The sequence below is a fragment of the Gigantopelta aegis genome, unplaced genomic scaffold (genome assembly GCF_016097555.1).
Source record: "Gigantopelta aegis isolate Gae_Host unplaced genomic scaffold, Gae_host_genome ctg2484_pilon_pilon, whole genome shotgun sequence".
Classification (NCBI taxonomy): Eukaryota; Metazoa; Mollusca; class Gastropoda; order Neomphalida; family Peltospiridae; genus Gigantopelta; species Gigantopelta aegis.
This window is the reverse complement of record NW_024532936.1, coordinates 126-25000: the sequence shown is the minus strand read 5'-3', so window position 1 is coordinate 25000 and position 24875 is coordinate 126. Positions and strand designations below refer to the sequence as shown.

The window sequence follows — 24875 nt, the reverse complement described above, 5'->3', positions numbered from 1 at the left end:
CTACTACTGCTACCACCACTACTACTACTACTACTACTACCACCACTACCACTACTACTACTACTACTACTACTACTACTACTACTACTACTATTACTGCTACCACTACTACTACTACCACTACTACTACTACTACTACTATTACTGCTACCACCACTACTACTACTACTATTACTACTACTACTGCTGCTGCTACCACTACTACTACTACTGCTACCACTACTACTACTACTACTACTACTACTACTACTACTACTACTGCTGCTACTACTACTACTACTACTACTACTACTACTACTACTACTGCTACCACTACTACTACTGCTACCACGACTACTACTACTACTACTGCTACCGCTACTACTACTACTGCTACCACTACTACTACTACTACTACTGCTACCACTACTACTATTACTGCTACCACCACCACCACTACTACCACTACTACCACTACCACTACCACTACCACTTCTGCTACTACTACTATCTAAATTCTGAGGCTTGGCCTACGTTGGGTGTGTTTCTGTCAAACCGGTAATTACGGTACAGTCATAGTTATCGGTCATAATTGCAACACATCGTATATATTATAAAAGAACATATTTTTAAAAGCATGTCATGTACATGTAATTGTCCCTATTTGACTTTGATTATTATACAACCTGTTGTCTACATGCCCTTAAGTAGATAGGGGCACCAGGCGAGCTGCACCGTCACCTCCAACCCTAGCCCCACCCAACCCCCGAAAAAATATTAAGACGTACTCGTTTCCGCTAGATTGCGTGCTCTTGTGATGTCGTTGAACACAACAAACAAACTTGTTTCTATATATATTTTTAGAAAATGTCTCCCACCCATCATTGTTAAAAAATAACATTTATTTTTAATTTCTTTTGCTTATATCATTACGTCACTCAAAAGAGGATGGTTTAACAATAATTAAAGCTCTAGGATTGAGTCACTGATATTTTTTTATTTAATATATTTTTGATCAAGTGCTAATTACAGTATTCAATACCAAGAAAACACACACAGAAACTCCAAGAATATTGGTCAACTATAAAAAAAGAGATGGGGGAGGGGGTGATAATCGTTATTTAATTTTATAAGAGGGTGGTTTTAGGAATATAAAACGTCACACACAGAAGGACAAAAAAGATAGAAGATGAAACAATTAGAAGAAAAAAAAGAGAGGAAAATATGGAGTCAGAAAACATATACAGCGATAAGATAAAGATCCTGAAAATAGAAGGGAGACAAATAGGGAAAAACAAGATTGAAAGGAAAGAGAAAATAGAAGAGTGATAAGAGTGAAATAGAACGGAGACAGTGAACAGAAAGAGGCAAAATAGGAAGGCAAAGACCGAGAAAATAAGAAGACATGAAAGAAAGAAGGAGATAGAAAAAAGAAATAAAACAGATAGAAGAGAGATCAAAAAAACAAAAAAGAGAAGAAAAATGAAGAGAAAGAGAGGTGGGGGAGGATAAAAGACATGAAAAGGAGACTGAAAGAAAGAAGACATTAGGAGAATGTAAATATGTAGAACCTGTAAAAGATGACAGGTGAAAGAAATGAGGGAATGTCATAACATAACATAATAGGCACTATTTATTTTAAAACTCGTTCTTTGATTCTTGTTAAATAGTATCTAATGACCACTCATGTATTATTCACAAGGCGAGTGTGCCTCTGTCTATATATCTGTCTGTATATCTGCATGTATGTATGTATTGATGTATGAATATCTATATATTGTATGTATGTCGAGGTTGACTGTTACATACATAGATATTAACGCACTGGCGCAGGGGATAATTAAATCTTTTCTGGCCTCGCAAATTGTCTTATGCAGTTGCTAGGACTCCAACCTGTGTATGTATGTATTATTTATGTATGTATGTGTTGATGTATGTATGAATGTATGTATGTGTGTATGTGTGTTTGTGTATGTGTATGTATGTGTGTATGTGCATGTTTGTATGTCTGTTTGTCTGTCTGTCTGTCTGTATGTGTCTGTCTGTATGTATGTCTGTCTGTATGTATGTATCTATTGGTGTATGTATTGATGTATTAATATTTATTGGTGTATGTATTAATGTATTAATATCTATATATTGTATGTATGTCGAGGTTGACTGTTACATACATAGATATTAAGGCACTGGCGCAGGGGATAATTAAATCCTTTCTGGCTTCACAAATTGTCCCATGCCGCTGTTAGGACCCGAACCTGTGGCACCGAATCGCCCGCAACTTGCAGACGTGCCACGATTTATTCTGAACTATCGAGGCGCGCGCGTATGTATGTGTGTATGTTTGTGTATGTATTTATGTATGTATGTGTGTAAGTGTATGTGTATGTATTTAAAATTAAAATATATTGTAACATTGGAGACCCTGGTTTATAGCGAAGATGATCATATTTGTCACAATATCACAATGTCACTACAAGACATCCAGGAGACCATTTATACCATTACCATGGTGCCCCTAGTGTCCAAACGAAATAAGCTGTGTGATTTCGTAGAGCAGACCGACGTTCTATAACTTCTGAGATGGTAAATTGAACATTTAAAATGGTGTTGAAAGTATAGCACAAAAGTTCGCACTTACCTAAACATCCAGCGTTAGCTCTCGAACTATCACTATGTCGGGCAACATTTTGTCATTGTTATATCACCCCCAAAAATGACATTTCATGTTAAATTTGACAATCCATATAGCCACGTTCGTTAGTTGCAACATAACTCATGGTGTGGTTTAGGATAAGTATTTATTGTCATCCTTCTATTCGGTTACAGTGCAGCCACCTTATTGGTTCGTAATCCCCCCCCCCCCCTACACACACACACACACCCCACCCCGGCGCATTATTTAATCAGTCGCTATTTGGGTGGGCTAGAGGATGAGAGAAGATACATACTGCCTCCGCATAGACTACTCTTTTTATCAGTAAGAAATAAATGGAGAGCTATTTAGACTATTCCTCACAGAAATAATATGATAAACACCGACCTTTAACACAATAGTTGTGAGAGACTGTACTAACAGGAAAGTAATTCTTTTTAATAAAAGAGACCCTAATCCTTTGGTGATGGTGGAGCACTGAGGAAACAAAATAAAAGCGAACCAAGATTGAAAATCAAACCAGCATGCTACTAGTCGTCGAACACTGGTCGTATTATAGTGAAAATTGCTACTGTTATGCAATCTGTTTTTGACAGTCGCTTTGAAGCGTTTCACAGATGATCGGTCAGGGATCTCCGTGAACAAAATGTGTTTCGAAGCTGAACTTGGTTTGACCGACTGCCCAATGTTGTATTGTATAGATATTTTACAGATTTGTTTACTTCGTGTTTACCCATGTACACTAAATTCTTGGCCCGATTCTTCCCCCGCCTTGTCATGAGTTATGTTAAAGGGACACACCCTAGTTACAGTTATTTGTTAACCTTTACGGCGTTGTTTTTCGCTATTAAACCCCATTTTTCACAAATAAAATTGCACTTTACTTACATTTTATTATTTAGAATACACATTTCCATTCACCTGAAGTGCTTTTTGGTAATCCTGATGTTTGTAAAACCACGAAATGCATTTTTTGCATTTTTTCACAAGACGTGCTATCGAGAAAAAACCGTTAAGCAAGCGAGGTCCAGTCTATTTTTAGAGGGAATCTTCCTGTGTAAACGTCACAGATGTTGGTATACCACGTGACCGTTATCATTTTGGTTCGGTTTGTTTTCTCGTGCACGGTTCGCGCAATCAACATCCGATTTGTTGTTGTTCATTTGTGAGATTTTTCTTCACAGTTCGTGAACATTTTCAGTAACAATAAAGTTCAGACAAGTAAGTGTCTCAATACAAAACGTTACAAGCCCTTAAAACCAATAATTTTGCTAAGTCTTACGATATCTGGAGAGGGGATACAACCAGGACAGAACAGTTGGAACATGTCCAGGAGAGGTGAAAAGAACGCACCCCAAGTCTGTGCGCACTCTGTGAAATTTGTCGTGACGTAGGCATTGTTAGGCATTGTTGTGCTTCGAGCGACATCTACCGGTGACATCAGAATACTAACTTTCAAAATTATTTCAAGCAATTGGGACATGGGGATTCCCATGGTATTTATCGATATAAAACCTGCTTTTTCACTCCATTTGATAAAAACGTGATCTAAGTGTGTTACAGGTTTGTAGATTAACCAAATTATAATTTATTTTCGCTAGATGGAACTAGGGTGTGCGGCTTTAAACAATCAGCATACGTGATATGGAAGATTGTATATAAAACAACACCTGTATGTAATAGAATGAATGAATGAATGTCACTGATATTCCAAGACGAACATAATCATTGGCTATTGAGTGTGATATTGGAAATTAAGGAAGAAAGGAAATGTTTTATTTAACGACGCACTCACCACATTTTATTTACGGTTATATGGGGTCAGACATATGGCTATGGACCACATAGATAATGACAGATGAAACAAATGAGGGAATGTCAGGGACCTACTTTACTTTCACCCCTATGAGAATATGTCCCACATTATTGATTAAAGATTTAATTAAACAACTATAGTAAAATATGTTTACTTTTATAAGGGTGCCTGGCGTAAAAATTAATCGCGAATGTTTAAAGTGATAGACAGTTTTTAAGTACCTCGACGTATTTTTCACTATCAGAATCAGGCATTACTTAGATTTTATTGTTTATATCATCCATTTACGTACATCCGAAATGTTTCTGGTCATCCTGATATTTGTAATATCAAGGAATGCATCTTTTTTATAATTTTAAAAACGCGCGTAACGGTTATGGAGACGAGCTCTTGTCTATTTTAAAGGGTATTTCCCCGTTTCAACGTCACAGGCTCTCGGTTCACTCTATTGTAACTTTATCCAGATTAAATGTTTAATTTTCACAGTTTGAAGGGTTTGCGATTTTAATAGATGATAACACGAGTCAAAATGATAACTTTATATTTCAATTCACTTTTTAAAATTACATTTTGTAAAAATAACATTTATTTATGTATTTAAAAATAAAATCCACCCCAAACGCTTCAAACAGTTTTCTAATTGTGATGTTTTTCATTAAGGTTATTTTACGTATTATTGACGACAAGGAAAAATACAACTTATTGAATATGAATATATTTACGTGGATTGCCGATCATTTCACAGTGTGTTCCACACATAAATTCATTTCATTGATTATACATAAATACACGTATAATTAATAAACATTAATGTCAAGTGAATATAAAATTAAAATGACAAATGTCAAATTAAGTACGCATATTATTTTGTCTGATTATTTGAGCCTTAATTATATTGAGAAAAACATTTTAATGTTTGACACTTATGATTTTTTTAAACATAAAGGAAATATTAAAAAAGATTTTGACAGACAAATAATCGTTTTGTCTTTTGTATTTTCTCGATCTTTCTTTTCCTTCTATTTTTTATTTTGCTTCTTCCTTTTCTTCGCCTTCTTTTTATTTTATCATAGTGAGTTAGTTGAACTTCAGATCAACGTTAGACACCTAACAGCTGTAGTATTAACATGTGTAGAGGTGTTGTTAAACAAACATTCCTTTCCTTTTGTCCTCAAACAACCAGTCTTTCACATCAGGTTTTCATGGTATATTTGTAAAACTGTCTAGATATAAACTGGTGTGTATTGATATCGGAAAGTGTATGGAATATATGAATGAACAATATATTGTTCAGTACACATCCGTGATATGGAATAATCGAAACACATCGCAGACTGGTGACATATCTGTACGTAAACACAAAAGCAAACGATAGGATTTCTATAACATGCTCTGCGTTCAAGCTATATAGCCGATCATGCTTTATATTAAATTTAGTTAAACGTTTGTTTTTGTTAAACGACACCACTAGAGCACATTGATTTATAAATCATCGGCTATTGGAATTCAAACAGTTGGTAATTTTGGCATATTGTCTAAGAGAGGAATCCAGCTACATTCCTTCCATTAGTAGCAAGGGATGTTTTCTATGAACCATTTCACAGATAGGATAGCACATACCACGGCCTTTGATATACCAGTCGTGGTGCACTGACTGGAACGAGAAATAGCCCAATGGGCTCACCGATGGGGATCGATCCTAGACCGACAACGCATCAAGCGAGTATATTAGATTTAGAGTCTGATTATGCTACAAAATATCCTATCTGGATCTTGTTGCCCCAAAGCTTGTGAGCCAGCATTGCTCCGTTCGGTCAGTGACTTAACCTTGCCCTTCGTTGTACGGGGGGGGGGGGGGGGTCAGAGCTGGAAGATTCGTTCTGGGGACCGTGATTCTGTTTGACATGGACAGTCGTCTATGATATCATCATGCATATCGGTTTTTATTATCCATTTCATACATGCCTGTTGGGAGGAGAGTACATTGTGAGATTTTTTTTTTATACCTTACGGCGATCTCCAACGTATGTGATATTCACTTAAAGATTTAAATACACGGTCGCTGCTACAGCCATACTATCCAAATAACTAAACACGACCAAAATTGGTTGTTGTGTGACTTATAAGCTGACTGCAAGTGCAAGCGCCGTACATAAGTTTTAATTGTAATAGACGTTCAAATTTCATTTCAGTCTGGTTTTTGAGGTTATGTAAGAAATAATATAATAGGCACTATTTATTTTAAAACTCGTTCTTTAATTCTTGTTAAATAGTATCTAATGACCACTCATGTATTATTCACAAGGCGAGTGTGCCTCTGTCTGTATATCTGCATGTATGTATGTATGTATGTATTGATGTATGAATATCTATATATTGTATGTATGTCGAGGTTGACTGTTACATACATAGATATTAACGCACTGGCGCAGCGGTTAATTAAATCCTTTCTGGCCTCACAAATTGTCCTATGCCGTTGCTAGGCCTCCAACCTGTGTATGTATGTATGTATGTATGTATGTATGTATGTATGTGTGTTTGTGTATGTTTGTATGTCTGTGTGTATGTGCATGTTTGTATGTCTGTTTGTCTGTCTGTCTGTCTGTCTGTGTCTGTCTGTATGTGTCTGTCTGTCTGTATGTCTGTCTGTCTGTCTGTATGTATGTATGTATGTATGTATGTATCTATTGGTGTATGTATTGATGTATTAATATCTATTGGTGTATGTATTGATGTATTAATATCTATATATTGTATGTATGTCGAGGTTGACTGTTACATACATAGATATTAAGGCACTGGCGCAGGGGATAATTAAATCCTTTCTGGCTTCACAAATTGTCCCATGCCGCTGTTAGGACCCGGACCTGTGGCACCGAATCGCCCGCAACTTGCAGACTTTCCACGATTTATTCTGAACTATCGAGGCGCGCGCGTATGTATGTGTGTATGTATTTATGTGTGTATGTGTGTAAGTGTAAGTGTATGTGTATGTATTTAAAATTAAAATATATTGTAACATTGGAGATCCTGGTTTATAGCGAAGATGATCATATTTGTCACAATATCACAATGTCACTACAAGACATCCAGGAGACCATTTATACCATTGCCATGGTGCCCCTAGTGTCCAAACGAAATGATCTGTGTGCTTTCGTAGAGCAGACCAACGTTGTATAACTTCTGAGATGGTAAATTGAACATTTAAAATGGTGTTGAAAGTATAGCACAAAGGTTCACACTGACATCCAGCGTTAGCTCTCGGACTATGACTGTATCGGGCAACATTTTGTCATTGTAATATCACCCCAAAAATGTCATTTCATGTTAAATTTGGCAATCCATATAGCCACGTTCATTAGTTGCAACATAACTCATGGTGTGGTTTAGGATAAGTATTTATTGAAATCCTTCTATTCGGTTACAGTGCAGCCACCTTATTCGTTCGTAATGCCCCCCCCCCCCCCCCCCCCCGGCGCACTATTTAATCAGTCGCTATTTGGGTGAGCTAGAGGATGAGAGAAGATACATACTGCCTCCACATAGACTACTCTTTTTATCAATAAGACTATTCCTCACAGCAATAATATGATAAACACCGACCTTTAACGCAATAGTTGTGAGAGACTGTACTTAATAAAAGAGACCCTAATCCTTTGTTGCTGGTGGAGCACTGGAGGAAACAAAATAAAAGCAAACCAAGATTTAAAATCAAACCAGCATGCTACTAGTCGTCGAACACTGGTCGTATTATAGTGAAAATTGCTACTGTTATGCAATCTGTTTTCGACAGTCGCTTTGAAGCGTTTCACAGATGATCGGTCAGGGATGTCCGCGAACAAAATGTGTTTCGAAGCTGAACTTGGTTTGACCGACTGCCCGATGTTGTATTGTATAGATATTCTACAGATTTGTTTACTTCGTGTTTACCCATGTACACTAAATTCTTGGCCCGATTCTTCCCCCGCCTTGTCATGCGTTATGTTAAACAATCAGCATACGGGATATGGAAGATTGTATATAAAACAACACCTGTAATGAATGAATGAATGAATGAATGAACGAATGGATGAATGAATGTCACTGATATTCCAAGACGAACATAATCATTGGCTATTGAGTGTGATATTGGAAATTAAAGAAGGAAGGAAATATTTTATTTAGCGACGCACTCACCACATTTTATTTACGGTTATATGGTGTGAGACATATGGCTATGGACCACACAGATATTGAGGGAGGAAACCCGCTGTCGCCATTTCATGGGCTACTCTTTTCGATTAGCAGCAATGGATCTTTTATATGCACCATCCCACAGACGAGATAATATATACTACGGCCTTTGTTACACCAGTTGTGGAGCACTGGCTGGAACGAGAAATAGCCCAATGGGTCCACCGACGGCGATCGATCCTAGACCGACTGCGCATCATTCGAACGCTTTATCACTGGGCTACATCCCGGGCCTGGAAATCAAAGAAACAGCGGAATACAGAACAGACTAGCGGTTTCTGTTCTCGGGGGGGTTTTCAAAACTGTCTCTAAACATTCTGTTTGGCAGGACACATTAGAAGAAGTTTGCTGGCGTGGCGGTCTATTTTTAGATTAAAAAATCATTTATTACGCGCATCCGTCTAAATATAGACTAGTTATTTGACTGTCTGTGACCGAGCCGGACTAGACCATTACAGAGAAGGGGTGTAATCATACAATATTTACCTGTGCACTACAGGACAATACTGCTGCACGTTGACACTCGGAGTTGAGTGTTTGTGTAACAAGGGCATTTTAATCTGTACATAATGTTTTATTTTGTTTATTTCAGTTTACAATTAGTTTGTTCTTTCTTTCAGACTGACATGCAAACTGAAATAATTATAGTTCACCTGACTCATGCACACACTTTAATTTTTGAAATAATTTAATTTAAATTAAAAGAAACAATAGTTCTTTTTTAAAATTTCTAAAACTTTTTTCCTTTTTTGACTATATGTCGTCCCAAACTAAAATAATCAAGGAGAAAAAAAAAACAAAAAAAAAACCGGTTTTTAACGAAATTTATAGTACAATAGTATATCTTTACTCCTTTGCAATAAATAAAGAATTCATACAACGTATTCAAATTTGTCAATTTAGGAGGGTTGAGTTTCATGAATTTCACACAAAATGTCAAATATCGCGTTTTCGTCAAAATCTTCAAAACGTAACCACCTTAAATTGTAAGATATGTCTACAACATAGCAATTTTAATTGAAGTTTGTGGTTGCTATGATTATGAAAATGACCGTGGAAAATTGCTCAAAAATCGAAAATTATCTAAAAAATATTTTTTTCTTTCGCTATTTTTTTAATTTTTGAAATAATTTTATTTAAATTCACAGAAAAAAAAATATTCTTATTTCCAAAACGTCGATCCTAACTAAAATAATAAAGGAAAAAACCTACTCAAGACTGCTAGCTGTTTGTGGTATAGGCCAACGAAATGCACAGAACACACAACTCATCCACACCTTGCATCAGCAGCAATGGTACAGCCCACACATGTCAGATGTTTACCGGACAAAAGACACACAAAAAACACCTTCGTGTCGTTTATAAGACAAAAATTACAAATATTACACATTTAGCATAATCTACAATCAATCCCAAAGTCATAAGAGCCCATAAAATCGAGAAATTGATACATTTGTTTACAAACTTTGACGTTTTCACAAAGGTCGCAACAGCAGATATATGGAGTGCGCATGCGCTGAGAGTAAGAAAGTTCGTAAACTTCACTTTTTTCAATTAAAAAATGACGGATTATAATCTGCACCAATAAAAATTTTTTTTACACTGATAGCTCGGCAAGTATCTCAGGCATTAATTGGCTAGCGAACTGGGATGAAACCGCCTCCTGTCAAAATGCTTGACACGGGGAATCCCTTCGAGTCCCCGATTTTAGCAGGGAATCCTCAAGCTTTTCCATTAGGAATGAAATTTAGACGATTTAAAAACATGAAAAATGACGGTGGAAAAATCAATCAGAAAAATATAACAAACTATTTTCGGATTGAAAAATGGTTAAAGTTCCATATTCTGAGCGAACTGGCTCGCGATCGCCGTTTTATTAAAATAAAAATGGTGTTGACAATGAAAAAGCCAGTGTTAAAACGTTATTTAAAGGGACACACCCTAGTTACGGCTAGTTGTTAACCATTACGGCGTTGTTTTTCGCTATTAAACCCATTTTTTCACAAATAAAATTGCACTTTACTTACCGTTTATTATTTAGAATATACATTTCCATTCACCTGAAGTGTTTTTTGGTAATCCTGGTAATCCTGGTGTTTGTAATATCACAAAATGCATTTTTCGTATTTCTGAAAAACGGACGCACGTTTGAGAAAAAAACCGTAGAGCAGACAAGGTCTAATCTATTTTTAGACGGGATATTTCCATTTCAATGTCACAGACGTTGGTATACCACGTGACCGTTATCATTTTGGTTCGGTTTGTTTTCTCGTGCACGGTTCGCGCAATCAACATCCGATTTGTTGTTGTTCATTTGTGAGATTTTTCTTCACAGTTCGTGAACATTTTCAGTAACAATAAAGTTCAGACAAGTAAGTATCTCAATACAAAACGTTACAAACCCTTAAAACCAATAATTTTGCTAAGTCCTACGATATCTGGAGAGGGGATACAACCAGGACAGAACAGTTGGAACATGTCCAGGAGAGGTGAAAAGAACGCACCCCAAGTCTGTGAAATTTGTCGTGACGTAGCCATTGTTGTGCTTCGAGCGACATCTACCTGTCACATCAGAATACAAACTTTCAAAATTATTTCAAGCAATTGGGACATGGGGATTCCCATGGTATTTATCGATATAAAACCTGCTTTTTCACTCCATTTGATAAAAACGTGATCTAAGTGTGTTACAGGTTTGTAGATTAACCAAATTATAATTTATTTTCGCTGGATGGAACTAGGGTGTGCGGCTTTAACCATTGAATTTAATTAGGTCAGCGCTCAGTGAGCAAACTTTTGTAATGAAAACAAAATAATTAACATTAATGAATTTCCTTTTGGATTTTGGAGAGCAAACAAACAGACAAACACCTTTGACATTAAACATTTTTTTTTATAAAAGGTTACAGTGAAACCTGTCTAAACCGGATAACGCTGGGGACGTAATATTTATTTGATTTAGACAGGATCCGGTTTTTAGAGGGTCGCGTTTTAGAATTTAGAAAATTCGGGACCATGAAACCTGGCCGGTTTTGACAGGATTCTGGTTTGTTCAGGGCATGGTTTTACTGTGTTAGTACATGCAGTTTAGAAAACAAAGCAATATTTGCCAAATATGTTACTGTTTGTTTCTTTCTGTTGACATTTCTGTTACTGTTTTACCTATATTATAATTCTTGTAATCAGCTGCTGTACATCTATGCACGCAGATGTGCATGTTTAAAGTCAGTCCACTTGATTTCTATTTACAGTCAGCTATTTTATTTCAAGGAGGCTAGAATTGTCTACCCAGGTCTCTTCCTGTTTCGGATAACAAAACCTTATCACCACAGAACATGTTAGCGGGTTGTATTTCATGATACACAAAGACCTATCGTTAGTAACTCAAATCCTACGCGTAATGCTTGTCATCGAAACCTGTCGCAAATTCTCTATGTATTGTAGCATAACAATTGCGTTATAGTCTATGTTTAACAATGAGATCCGATAGAAATAAAGGATGAAGGCTGGGCAATATTTGTTTAATATCTACCCCCGACCCCACACCTGAATGAAACTGAAGAATTTGATATCACCCACAAAATATTTTTTTTTTGTGCCCCCTCCTATGCATTAAATAAAGAATGTACCAAAAGGTGCAAAGGGTTTCATCGGAATAATGGTTAAATCAACAGTTCTAAGGCTGGTAGGTACTGGAGTCGAATCCCAATACTGGCTTCATGTCAGAGGGGATTTTAACGACTCTGTATTGCGTGCTTTCAAGACCACTAGTACTCTGAAGACGCCTCTCTTTCTCTCTCATTAATCACTAACAAGTAATTATTAACACACTCCTGTCTGTGGGAAAGTGCGTATAATAGTGCTCTTGTTATTAATGAAAAACTGTAGTTTAGTCTAAGACTATAAGTCAGAATTATCAAATGTTTGACGTCCAATAGCCGATAGTTAAATAGTCAGTGGACTCAATCGGTGTTGTTGGGGCGGGATGTAGACCAGTGATAAAGAGCTCGCTTGATGCGCGGTCGGTCTAGGATCGATCCCCGTCGGTGGGCCCATTGGGCGATTTCTCGTTCCAGCTAGTGCACCACGACTGGTATATCAAAAGCCGTGGTATATGCTATCCTATTTGTGGGATGGTGTATATATAAAAGATCTCTTGCTACTACATGTAATAGGGAATTTTTTTTAGCGGGTTTCCCCTCTAAGGCTATATGCCAAAATTACCAAATGTTTGACATCCAATAGCCGATGATTAATAAATCAATGTGCTCTAGTGGTGGCTTTAAACAAAACACGTTTGTTTAACTATCGGTGTTGTTAAACAAAACAACATTTTTATTAAACCACTGTCCTGGAGAGACAGCCTAGATGGATGAGATGTGTGCCTAGAACGGCGTGCTTGAATCTTAGCTCAAAATGGCATGGCAATCTAGCTCAAATTAAAAATTAGAATTTTGTTTTTGACCCAACCCACCATCGATTCATAAAATACTACTACTGCACAAAAAATGCAAAGTCAGTCTTAACAATATTGCTGATTTATTTTTTCTCTCGTCATACATCCAGCGTTCAGCTTTATTACATCTTAGCCTTTATGCGTCATGGCGCCTTTTAGTCAATTTACACAATAGGTCGTCTTATCCGAGTAGGTAGTTTTAATGCTAGGGGTGGCATGTCTTAAGTTACAAACACTCGTCATCTTTTGTGTTACATTGTGCAACACATACGTTAGAAACAAGATCTCCCTTCCCTGTGCACCTAGTCATGAGAGTAGTAAAAAAAAAAAAATTTGACTCGGGTAATCGGATTTCCACTTATAATACTAACTGTCGGGAAGAGCTTATATTTTAAAGTTATTGTGTTTAATGACACCTAAGCACTACCCCCGCAAAAGAACATTCATTTGCCGTCATAAAAAAAAAATACAACAAAACAAAATGGACTGATTTCGACATAAATGTTTTTAACAATCTACAGAAAACTACTGAAAAAAAAAAGACTACAGATTTTCTACACGAGTGTTGTAAAAGGTCTACATGTGAGCAGTAAAACAATAAAAAATTAGACTACAAAGTTTTTATACGTGTTGTAAAAACAACACTCAACCTACAGTCGTACTGTAAATAAAAAATAAATTAGACTACAGCAGATTTTCTATAAAAGAACTTTAAAAAGAGTCGACAGGTGTGCTGTAAATAATAAAAAACCTCATTAGACAATGATTTTGTACACAAATGTCTATAGGTTTGCTGTAAATAAAATAAACATTAGACAATGATTTTCTACACAGGTGTCTATAGGTGTGCTGTAAATAAAATACACATTAGACAATGACTTTCTACACAGGTGTCTACAGGTGTGCTGTAAATAAAATAAACATTAGACAATGATTTTCTACACAGGTGTCTACAGGTGTGCTGTAAATAAAATACACATTAGACAATGACTTTCTACACAGGTGTCTACAGGTGTGCTGTAAATAAAATAAACATTTGACAATGATTTTCTACACAGGTGTCTACAGGTGTGCTGTAAATAAAATAAACATTAGACAATGACTTTCTACACAGGTGTCTACAGGTGTGCTGTAAATACAATAAACATTAGACAATGACTTTCTACACAGGTGTCTACAGGTGTGCTGTAAATAAAATACACATTAGACAATGACTTTCTACACAGGTGTCTACAGGTGTGCTGTAAATAAAATAAACATTTGACAATGATTTTCTACACAGGTGTCTACAGGTGTGCTGTAAATAAAATACACATTAGACAATGACTTTCTACACAGGTGTCTACAGGTGTGCTGTAAATAAAATAAACATTTGACAATGATTTTCTACACAGGTGTCTACAGGTGTGCTGTAAATAAAATAAACATTAGACAATGACTTTCTACACAGGTGTCTACAGGTGTGCTGTAAATAAAATAAACATTAGACAATGACTTTCTACAAAGGTGTCTACAGGTGTGCTGTAAATAAAATAAACATTTGACAATGATTTTCTACACAAGTGTCTGAAGGTGTGCTGTAAATAAAATCAAAATTAGAGTACAGATTTCCTACACAAAAGTAAAAATCCATTTCTACACAACGTTGTAAAACGTCTACAGGTGAACTGTAAATAAAATAAAACTACAGATTGTTGACATAAATGTTCTGAAAACCTACATGTGTGCTGTTAACACAATAAAAATTAGACTACAGATTTTCTACACAAGTGTGGTAAAACAAACAACAAAAGAACAACAAAAAACCCAGGTGTACTGTAAATAAAATAATAATTAGACCACATATATTTTACAAAATGTACGCTGTAAATAAAATAAAAATTAGACAACGATTTTCTACATGTGTTTAAAGAAAAACAACTACAGGTACGCTGCGAACAACTACAGATTTTCTACACAAGTGTTGTACAAAAAACACCCAAACACCTACAGATACGCTGTAAATAATATAAAAATTAGATTACAGATTTTCTACGGGTTGTAAAAAAAAACCCTACATATGTATTTTACACAAAATAAAACTTAGATTACAGATTTTCTACATGTTGTAAAAAAAAACCTACATGTGTATTTTACACAAAATAAAACTTGGACTACAGATTTTCTACACAAGTTTTGTAAACATATTACAGGTGTGCTGTATATAAAATTAAAATTACATCGCAGATTTGGTAAAAAAATAATTAAAATCTACATGTGTTGTAAATACAATGAAAATTAAACTACACATTTTCTACACAAGTGTGGTAAAAACAAAATACAGGTGAGCTGTAAACAAAATAAACATTAAATCACAGATTTTCTCCAAAATGTTGTCAAACTCTACCGTTACGCTGTAAATAAAATTAAAATTAGTCTACAAATGTTCTATAAAAGTGTTGTAAAAAGATCTACAGGTGTGCTGTAAATAAAATAAAAATTAGACAACATATTTTCTGCACAAATGTAAAAATATACAGGTGTATTGTAAACAAAATAAAATTAAAACTACATATTTTCTGCACAAAGGTTGTAAAATTCTACAGGTATGCTGTAAACAAAATAAAAAGTAAACATGATTAAACTAGTCTACAGACTCTCAACATAGAAGCACAAACTATGAAAGATCAAGCATTTCCAAAACAAACATCCATTGTAGCATGGAAAAGATTTTAGAAATGTTTAACAATAATACTAAACTTTAGAGAATATTTTAGTACTGAAACAGACAGAATACATCATGTTGTCAACAGTTTGGCAGCCCAATAGTGTTTTACAGGTGAACCTGGATTACTGGTGTGTTTGGTGTTTCGGCTTCCTGACACTTTATCACAATAAAAACGTTTCTCCCTAATTTACATAAATCCAATTTGCTGCTACTTAATCATCACAGATGTTTTTCCTCCAATTTTAGATACAAATTTAAAAGTATCATAAATCTTACTCTAGGGCAGATAACCATTAAGACAACATCAATAACAAATTCGTGCATCTTATATTTGCATACATTCAACACTCAGCAATTAATTACCTTATCCTCACAATATCTCAACTTCTAATCATGAAACACCAATGAAGACAACATTAGTTATAATTTGACACACATTTCCTTTGCATACCTTGGCCAGTATTCAACCACTGGTGATCTCATAAATGCCTACCTAGAAGAGGACACACATTGGGAATAGGATCTCCAATGGTTGAGTGACTGCCAAATTGTATTTAAGCAAATTAGTGGTAACGCATTGTGAACAATATTGTTCTTCATATTTATGGTCTCATTTAACAGATATTTAAAAAAAAATTGTATATACTACAAGTCCAGGCCGAGTACTTTGGCTCCTACACTCTGTGGGTCACTGACAATAGATACAGAAGATTTCAACTAATGGCCGATTAGGAGCCTCTCACTCTCTTAAAGACACGTATATTACATTTGGTAACATGTGATTTTAATAAAGATATTACCACTTTAAGCTCATAGTGAGGTGCTTTTGTTATAAAAGAGATTTCAAAGTAATGGTAAAATAAGTACAATGTTTAGTCATTTTAGATTAAAAGTTATAGGATATTTTATGTGCATTAAAATATTTATTTATTTATTATTTCAGTTTAACACTTCTTGCTATTTCGCAAGATGATTTGGATTAAGCCCCAGCTTGCAGTGGCTGCTGTTCTGCTGACTGTTTGTGGTTACGGTAAGGAACACTGCACAAGTAATAGTCCACACGTGCCATCTACACGATGCCTTATGCCTGTGCCCTCTACTCTTGCTCTCCTCTGCCTTTGTCGTATACCATTTCTCTCTCTCCTTGCTCTAAGCTCTTTTCTTGTCCTTGTCTATTTGGGGCAATGGGTTACAGGATCGATCGCCCTCAGTGGACTTTGGTTTTTGTCAGTCCCAACCAGTGCCCATAGCAGGTACATCAAAGGCTATGGTATGTACTGTCCTGCCTATGTTTTATTGGCAAGAAGTTTCTATGTGGCGGCAGCGGATTTTATCTATTGACACATTTTTAAAATAACCACGTGTTAAGACACCAACGTACCCGAACTTAAAATGTGCTGAAGTGTCTTTAAACAATTTTCATTTAATTTCTTTATTTCTGTTCCTGCTCATGCCATTGCCCCAACTCCAGTCCTTACATTGTTAGCAATATATCGAATAATTGTTTTTTAGGCTTCCAGGTGCTCAGTTATAGACTCCTTTCTCTCGAACTACCAACAGTTATATAATATCCAACCTTCCGACACAGACCGCCCACATAGCTATATAGTTGGCTAGAATCTTAAGTGTCATTGAACAGACATGTTGAAAACAAATTGTGATAACGATAGTTTCGTTCGCGCGTCACATTTTCGTTCCAGCATTAAATGTAAAACATCATTTACATGGTCATGATAGGTTACGCAAAACCGAAATCGGTTACCTGAATTTGTTTTTGGGTAATCCATAAATGGTTTACGCCAATTTTCCATTCTCCGAGGCCTGTGACCTTGGAAATAAATCTATCAGCCTCCCCGCCCCCGCCCCCGCCCCACCTCCAACACACACATGAAATTTTGTGATATATATCTTAATGGATTTATTGTCACGAACTGTTTTCTTCTGAATTCACCAAACGCTATTTTAAGCGTTCTAAAAAAAAAATTGAAATAGAACACAACCTTTTCAGTATCTAATACGTTTGCTTTCTTATGATAGTTTCAGTGGGCGGTGAGTACATGCGTGTTTGCTACTATGCGAACTGGGCCCAGTACCGCCCTAGTGTCATGCGGTTCATCCCTAGCAACATCAATCCGACGTTGTGCACGCACATCATGTACGCTTTCGCCAAGATACTACCAGATACAAACTCGCTCGGCACCACAGAAAACAACGACGATGGCCTGGGTGGTAAGCTTTTTCAAAGTACATTTTAGATCTGTGCCTAACTTGTAACAATTATTGTCCAGAAACCAAGACCAACTAAAGCATGATTGAGTACAACACCCACTACACAGTTGGTTTGTCACATCAGGCTGCTAGAGGAACGCCTCTGGAACATTGCTAGCCCTGGTGTAGAATTGAATTGTTTCAGCAACAATAGGTGACAACCTAATTGCTGATGGGGAAGGGTGATAGGTGCAAATCTCAACACTTTGATTTGATTTTTTTGGCTTCAACAACCAAGCTGAACAATAACACATTTAGCAAAATGATATAGAGCGTGGGAATGTGTACGTGTGTATGTGTATTTGTATGTATGGACATCACTGTGTATTTGTATTCGTGTATGCGTCTGTATGGGCGCCGGACGTAGCCCAGTGGTAAAGCGTTTGCCTGATGCGCGGTCGGTGATTGGACTATTTCTACTTCCAGCCAGTCCAAGACGACTGGTATATCAAAGGCCGTGGTATGTACTATCCTGTATGTGGGATGGTGCATATAAAATATCCTTTGCTACCAATGGAAAAATGTAGCGAGTTTCCTCTCTAAGACTATATGTCAGAATCACCAAATGTTTGACATTCAGTAGCCGATTATTAATAAATAAATGTGCTCTATATGCAAATACTTGTATATGTTTTTGATGTATGAATATCAGTATGACTATCACATACATAGATATTGATGCACTAACTAAATATTTTCAAGCCTCACAAATTGTCTCGTGGCATTGCTGGGACTCAAATGTGAGTTACCGATTTACCTGCAACTTGAAGGCTTAAATTATGTATGTATGTATGTATTGATGTATGAATATCTATATATTGTATGTATGTCGAGGTTGACTATTACATACATAGATATTAACGCACTGGCGCAGGGGATAATTAAATCCTTTCTGGCCTCACAAATTGTCCCATGCCGTTGCTGGGACTCGAACCTGTGGCACCGATTCGCCCGCAAATTGGCAGACTAACCACAATACGCTCTGAGCTATCGAAGCTTCCATAAAAAGGAAGCTCTTTTAACTCAACCATATGCATGGGGCCTACAATCTACGCGGTCGATCCCGCTTACGTGCATGAAACAGTGGGCAGACCTGGCACTGGCTAGTATGTATTGATGTATGAATATCTATATATTGTATGTATGTCGAGGTTGACTATTACATACATAGATATTAACGCACTGGCGCAGGGGATAATTAAATCAATGTATGTATGTATGTGTGTATGTGTGCATGTATGTATGCATGTATGTATGTATGTATGTATGCATTTATTTATTGATGTATGTGTGGGTGTATGTGTGTGTGTGTGTGAGAGAGAGTATGTATGTATGTATGTGTTTGTATGCGTGGATGGACAGATGGACGAGTGAATAAATGGGCACACACACACACACACACACACACACACACACACACACACATATATATATATGCGTGTGTGATAGTATGTGTGTGTGTGTGTCTGTCTGTCTGTCTCTCTATGTATGTATGTGTGTGTGTGTATGTATGTATGTATGCATGTCTGTGTGTGTGTGTCTGTGTGTATGTATGTATGTATTGATGTATGAATATCTATATATTGTATGTATGTTGAGGTTGACTATTACATACATAGATAGTAACGCACTGGCGCAGTGGATAATTAAATCCTTTCTGGCCTCAAAAATTGTCCTATGCCGTTGCTGGGACTCGAACCTGTGGCACCGATTCGCCCGCAAATTGCAAGACTAACCACGATACACTCTGAGCTATCGAAGCTTCCATATAAAGGAAGTTTCTTTAACTCAACTATATGCATGGGGCCTACAATCTACGCGGTCGATCCCGCTTACGTGCATGAAACAGTGGGCAGACCTGGCACTGGCTAGTATGTATTGATGTATGAATATCTATATATTGTATGTATGTCGAGGTTGACTATTACATACATAGATAGTAACGCACTGGCGCAGGGGATAATTAAATCCTTTCTGGCCTCAAAAATTGTCCCATGCCGTTGCTGGGACTCGAACCTGTGGCACCGATTCGCCCGTATGTATGTATGTATGTATGTATGTCTGTGTCTGTGTGTGTGTCTGTCTGTATGTATGTATGTCTGTATGTCTGTATGTCTGTATGTCTGTCTGTCTGTCTGTCTGTGTGTGTGTATGTGTGTATGTATGTATGTATGTCTGTATGTGTGTATGTATGTATGTATGTATGTATGTCTGTATGCATGTATGTATGTATGTATTTATGTATCTATAATTATTTATATATGAGAGTATGAGTAGTTAAGTAAAAAGTTCACGATTAATACCTTGTCTCTCTGTTATAAACTGACTGGATATTCCAGGTAATTACAAGAAAGTGACGGATCTGAAGACCACGGCTCCAGGTCTTAAAGTCCTTCTGGCGGTCGGGGGTTGGAATCACACCTCCTCGGGATTTACCGACGTCGTCAGCACCGACACCCGGATCGACGCATTCTGTGACAACGTCATCACGTTCCTTCGCACTCGCAACTTCGACGGCCTGGACATTGATTGGGAGTTCCCGGGACAACGAGGCGGGAATGCTGGTGACAAACAGCGGTACACGAAACTTGTAGCGGTAAGTTTTGGTTTTAAAGGCGCACTAACACCGCACGACCTTTAACACCCGATTTGTAGTAGTCCCCATTTTTACATACCGCTCATATTGCAAAAGTGGCAGCGTGCAATTCAAATTGTTGCCTTTTAGCGAATATCTCAATACAACTCCATCAAATTAAGTTTGTTTTATTAAACGACGCCACTGATTTAAAATTTTATCATCGGCTATTGGACGTCAAACATATGGTCATTCTGACACTGTTTTTAGAGGAAACCCGCTGTCGCCACATAGGCTTATTTATTTTTTATTTGCGCTTCCCACAGGCAGGATAGCACAAACCATGGCCTTTGTTGAACCAGTTATGGATCACTGGTCGGTGCAAGTGGTTTACACCTACCCACTGAGCCTTGCGGAGCACTCACTCAGGGTTTGGAGTCGGTATCTGGATTAAAAATCCCCTGCCTTGACTGGAATCCGAACCCAGTACCTACCAGCCTGTAGACCGATGGCTTAACCACGACGCCACCGAGGCCTGTTTGAACTCCATCAAATGCAGTAACAACGTTTCTTTACCCGTTCCAGTGTGCATAATGAATAACTATGTTGCCAAATGCTCTATTTAACAAGGGAGTGTGACGTAAACAATGGCAAAGCGCTCGCCTAATGCATTATTGATGAATTATCGATCCCAGTCGGTTAACCCATTGAATTATTTCTCGTTCCAGCCAGTGATCCACAATTGATATAATAAAGGTCTTACAATGTAATATGTAATGTAATATTCTCTGTGAGATGATGCATATAAAAGATCCCTTGGTGCTAATTGAAAATACCGGCCTCAGTGGTGTTGTGGTTAAGCTATCGGACATAAGGCTGGTAGGTACAGGGTTCGCAGCCTGGTAACGGCACAATGGGTAGGTAGGTGTAAGACCACTACACCCTCTCTCTCTCTCTCTCTCTCTCTCTCTCTCTCTCTCTCTCTCTCTCTCTCTCTCTCTCTCTCTCTCTCTCTCGCTCTCATATTCACTAACAACTAACCCATTGTCCTAGACAGACAACCCAGATAGCCGAGGTGTGTGCCCAGGACAGCGTGCTTGAACCTTAATTGGATATAAGCACGAAAATAAGTTGAAATGAATTAATGAAATCGAAAATAGTAGCACATGGAGTGGCGACAAGGGTTTCTTTTCTCATTATGTGTGTTGTTTATTGCGTCGTTAAATAAGACATTTCATCTTCTTTTTTCTTTTTCAAACTAATATTTGTATGCTTTATTCTTTCTGAGATTTGTATGCTTAATTCTTTCTGAGATAAAGGTGATGTTCTATTTAACTTGTGTTTTCCAGCGTCTCCGTCAAAAGTTTAATGCAGAAACGGGAAATCAAAACACATTGATCCTGTCAGCCTCGGTTTCTGGCAGCCGGAACACGATCGACAGTGCTTATGAAGTTAGCTCCATATCAACGTATGTAATCTATTGTGTATTACATTATAATTATGTATATTATACGATGCATTCTAAAGTGCTGATGAAGTTAGCTCCATATCACGTATGTAATCTGTTGTGAAATCCATAATAATTAAATATTTAATACGATGCTTATGACGTTAGCTCCATATTAATGTCCGTTAACATGTGTTTCATAATATGTATACAATGATATGTATATATGGTACTGATGGTGTTGTATTCCTTAATATACATTGAGTAGCATGTATTCTAGTGCTCGTGAAGTTATATATATGTGTATGTATGTGTGTGTATGTGTGTGTGTATGTATGTATGTATGTATGTATTTTTATATTTTGAATATCTCTATTGTATGTATGTCGGGTTTTGACTTAAACATACATATATTCAAATGACGCACTGGCACAGGGGATATTAAAATCCTTTATTGCCTTCACAAATTTCCTCATGCCGTTACCGAGACCCGAACCTGTGGCACCCAATCGCCCGCAATTGTTGGGCCGGAACGCTATCAATCAGACCAACTACGTTCCTTAATATACATTGAGTAGCATGTATTCTAGTGCTCGTGAAGTTATATATATGTGTATGTATGTGTGTGTGTATGTATGTATGTATGTATGTATGTATGCATGTATGTATGTATGGCTGTATGTATGTGTGTGTGTGTGTATGTATGTATGTGCGTGTGTATGTGTGTATGTATGATATGTATGTGTGTGTATGTGTGTATGTGTGTATGTCTGTATGTGTGTATGTATGTATGATATGTATGTGTGTGTATGTGTGTATGTGTGTATGTATGTCTGTATGTCTGTATGTGTGTATGTGTGTATGTATGTCTGTATGTGTGTATGTATGTATGTCTGTCTGTATGTATGTATGTATGTAATAAGTATTGTATATACCCGTAACAATGTACAAGCACATAATTTTATTTACTAGTACTAGTAGAAAAAAAATCTTAATTCTGTTAACATATCCCCAGATCAAGCAGACAATGTCAAGGTTGGGGAGCCTAGAATCATTACTGTACAATGATGATACATGTTCAATCATGATTACAGATGATACAATACTTTATTTCATTAAAAAATATATATGTCTGTTGTTCTGCTATAATGAAAGTGAAGTGCATCATAATATTTCTTTTTCTTACTAGATTAATTTGGTAGTGAATATACGTATTACCATTATTTAATCAACAATACTTAACATAATAAAATATATTATTTATCATTTGTGATTTAACCTATTTTAAATCAACAAAATAGATCAAATTGTTTTAATTGCGATGTTGGTGGTTTTATAGTATTTTCTGGTATAAATGCTCTCTATCTACATACAAGAAAAAAAAATCTAGAACAAAACTGAACTATAAAAGGAAGAACAAATATTGATATATATGAATTCACAGAGACACTAGTTGGTTTTGATCGGGGGGGGGGGGGGGGGGGGGGGGGGGGAGAGAGAAAAAATAATAGGGTGAGGAAGAAAGAAGAAATATAGAAGTATAAACAAAATTACTTGTAATGCGCTAGTAATGCCAAACATGTTGAAAGGGGAAATTAATGATTTAAGAAATAAAAGTGTCAATTGAAAAAAAAGAAAGAAAAAAGTTATTTCTCCGATTCTGTTATTTCTCCGATTCCCCTTAATTCTGTTATATATAAGATGACCGACAGGTTAAACCCGTGACATCACATTTTGTCCACCTATAATTTTGTAGATAGGCAGATTGACAGTCAGACAGATATAGATATTCATGAGTATGATATTTTGAGATATTTTGGTTTGGTTTGATCAGAAGAACCATTCGTCGTAATGCGTAATGCAAATGTCACTTCTATCAAAATAAAGTACAATAGGACTTTGCTGATGTAATAAGATATTTCAAACTCAGTGCTAAGAAACACCATTGTGACTAGACTGTGTATTGTAAAGTCGGGAATATATTTAAATATATCCTACAGCTTAGTGTCTATTTATATTTCAGATATTTCGACTTCGTCAACATAATGGCTTATGACTATCAAGGCTCTTGGAGTACGGGTCTGGATCATGGTAGCCCTCTATACCCGCGATCAGACCAACAACCTCCGGATAGCTACACAAATGCCGTGAGTAGATCATGCAGTTACATTGATCTTTTACTGTTCATAAGGGCGGGATTTAGCTCACTGGTAAATCATTCGCTCGATGTGTCGTAGGATCAATGTCCTCGGTGGGGGTTAGTTATTTTTGGGTTTTTTAACGTCCCTGCAAATGCTTCATGACTGGTATATCAAAGGCCGTGGTATGTCCTGGGGTTTTTCAAAGTAAAACAAAACATTTGTTTCTAGTGATTTTATTCGATTCGTCCACCTAAAAGTAGTAGATTAAAATGTGTTGATATGTCATGTTTGATTTTTTTTGTCATGTGTTGATGTTTATTGTTACGTCTTTTGAAATAGCCTTTTACTGATGTATGGTTTTTTATTCTTTCTTTCAACACATTCATTCATTCACTGTTTTTAGATTATTGTATAATGTTTAGTTTTTAATGTAAAGAATCATATTCATATACTTACCTTTGTTTCACACCCAGTAGCCCATGTGTATTTTTGTGACGTTAAACATTAATTAATTCATTCATTCATTCATTCATTCATTCATTCTTTCATTATCTTATAGAACCTCGTATTTTACTAGTTCCAGTTCTTCAAATCTCATAT

General features: G+C 36.5%; 1 protein-coding gene across 1 annotated transcript in view; it reads left to right on the top strand.

Moving 5' to 3' along the window:
• LOC121391455 (chitotriosidase-1-like) overlaps positions 1-24281 on the top strand; it is a gene marked incomplete at its 3' end in the record, with an annotated part of 26361 nt that extends 2080 nt beyond the window's left edge. The window contains exons 2-6 of the mRNA XM_041523086.1: positions 16788-16874; positions 17882-18073; positions 20452-20708; positions 22037-22155; positions 24158-24281. Coding sequence (XP_041379020.1) covers positions 16814-16874; positions 17882-18073; positions 20452-20708; positions 22037-22155; positions 24158-24281 — 753 coding nt within the window. The remainder of the gene's footprint in view (positions 1-16787; positions 16875-17881; positions 18074-20451; positions 20709-22036; positions 22156-24157) is intronic.
• Between the last annotated feature and the right edge of the window lie 594 nt (positions 24282-24875).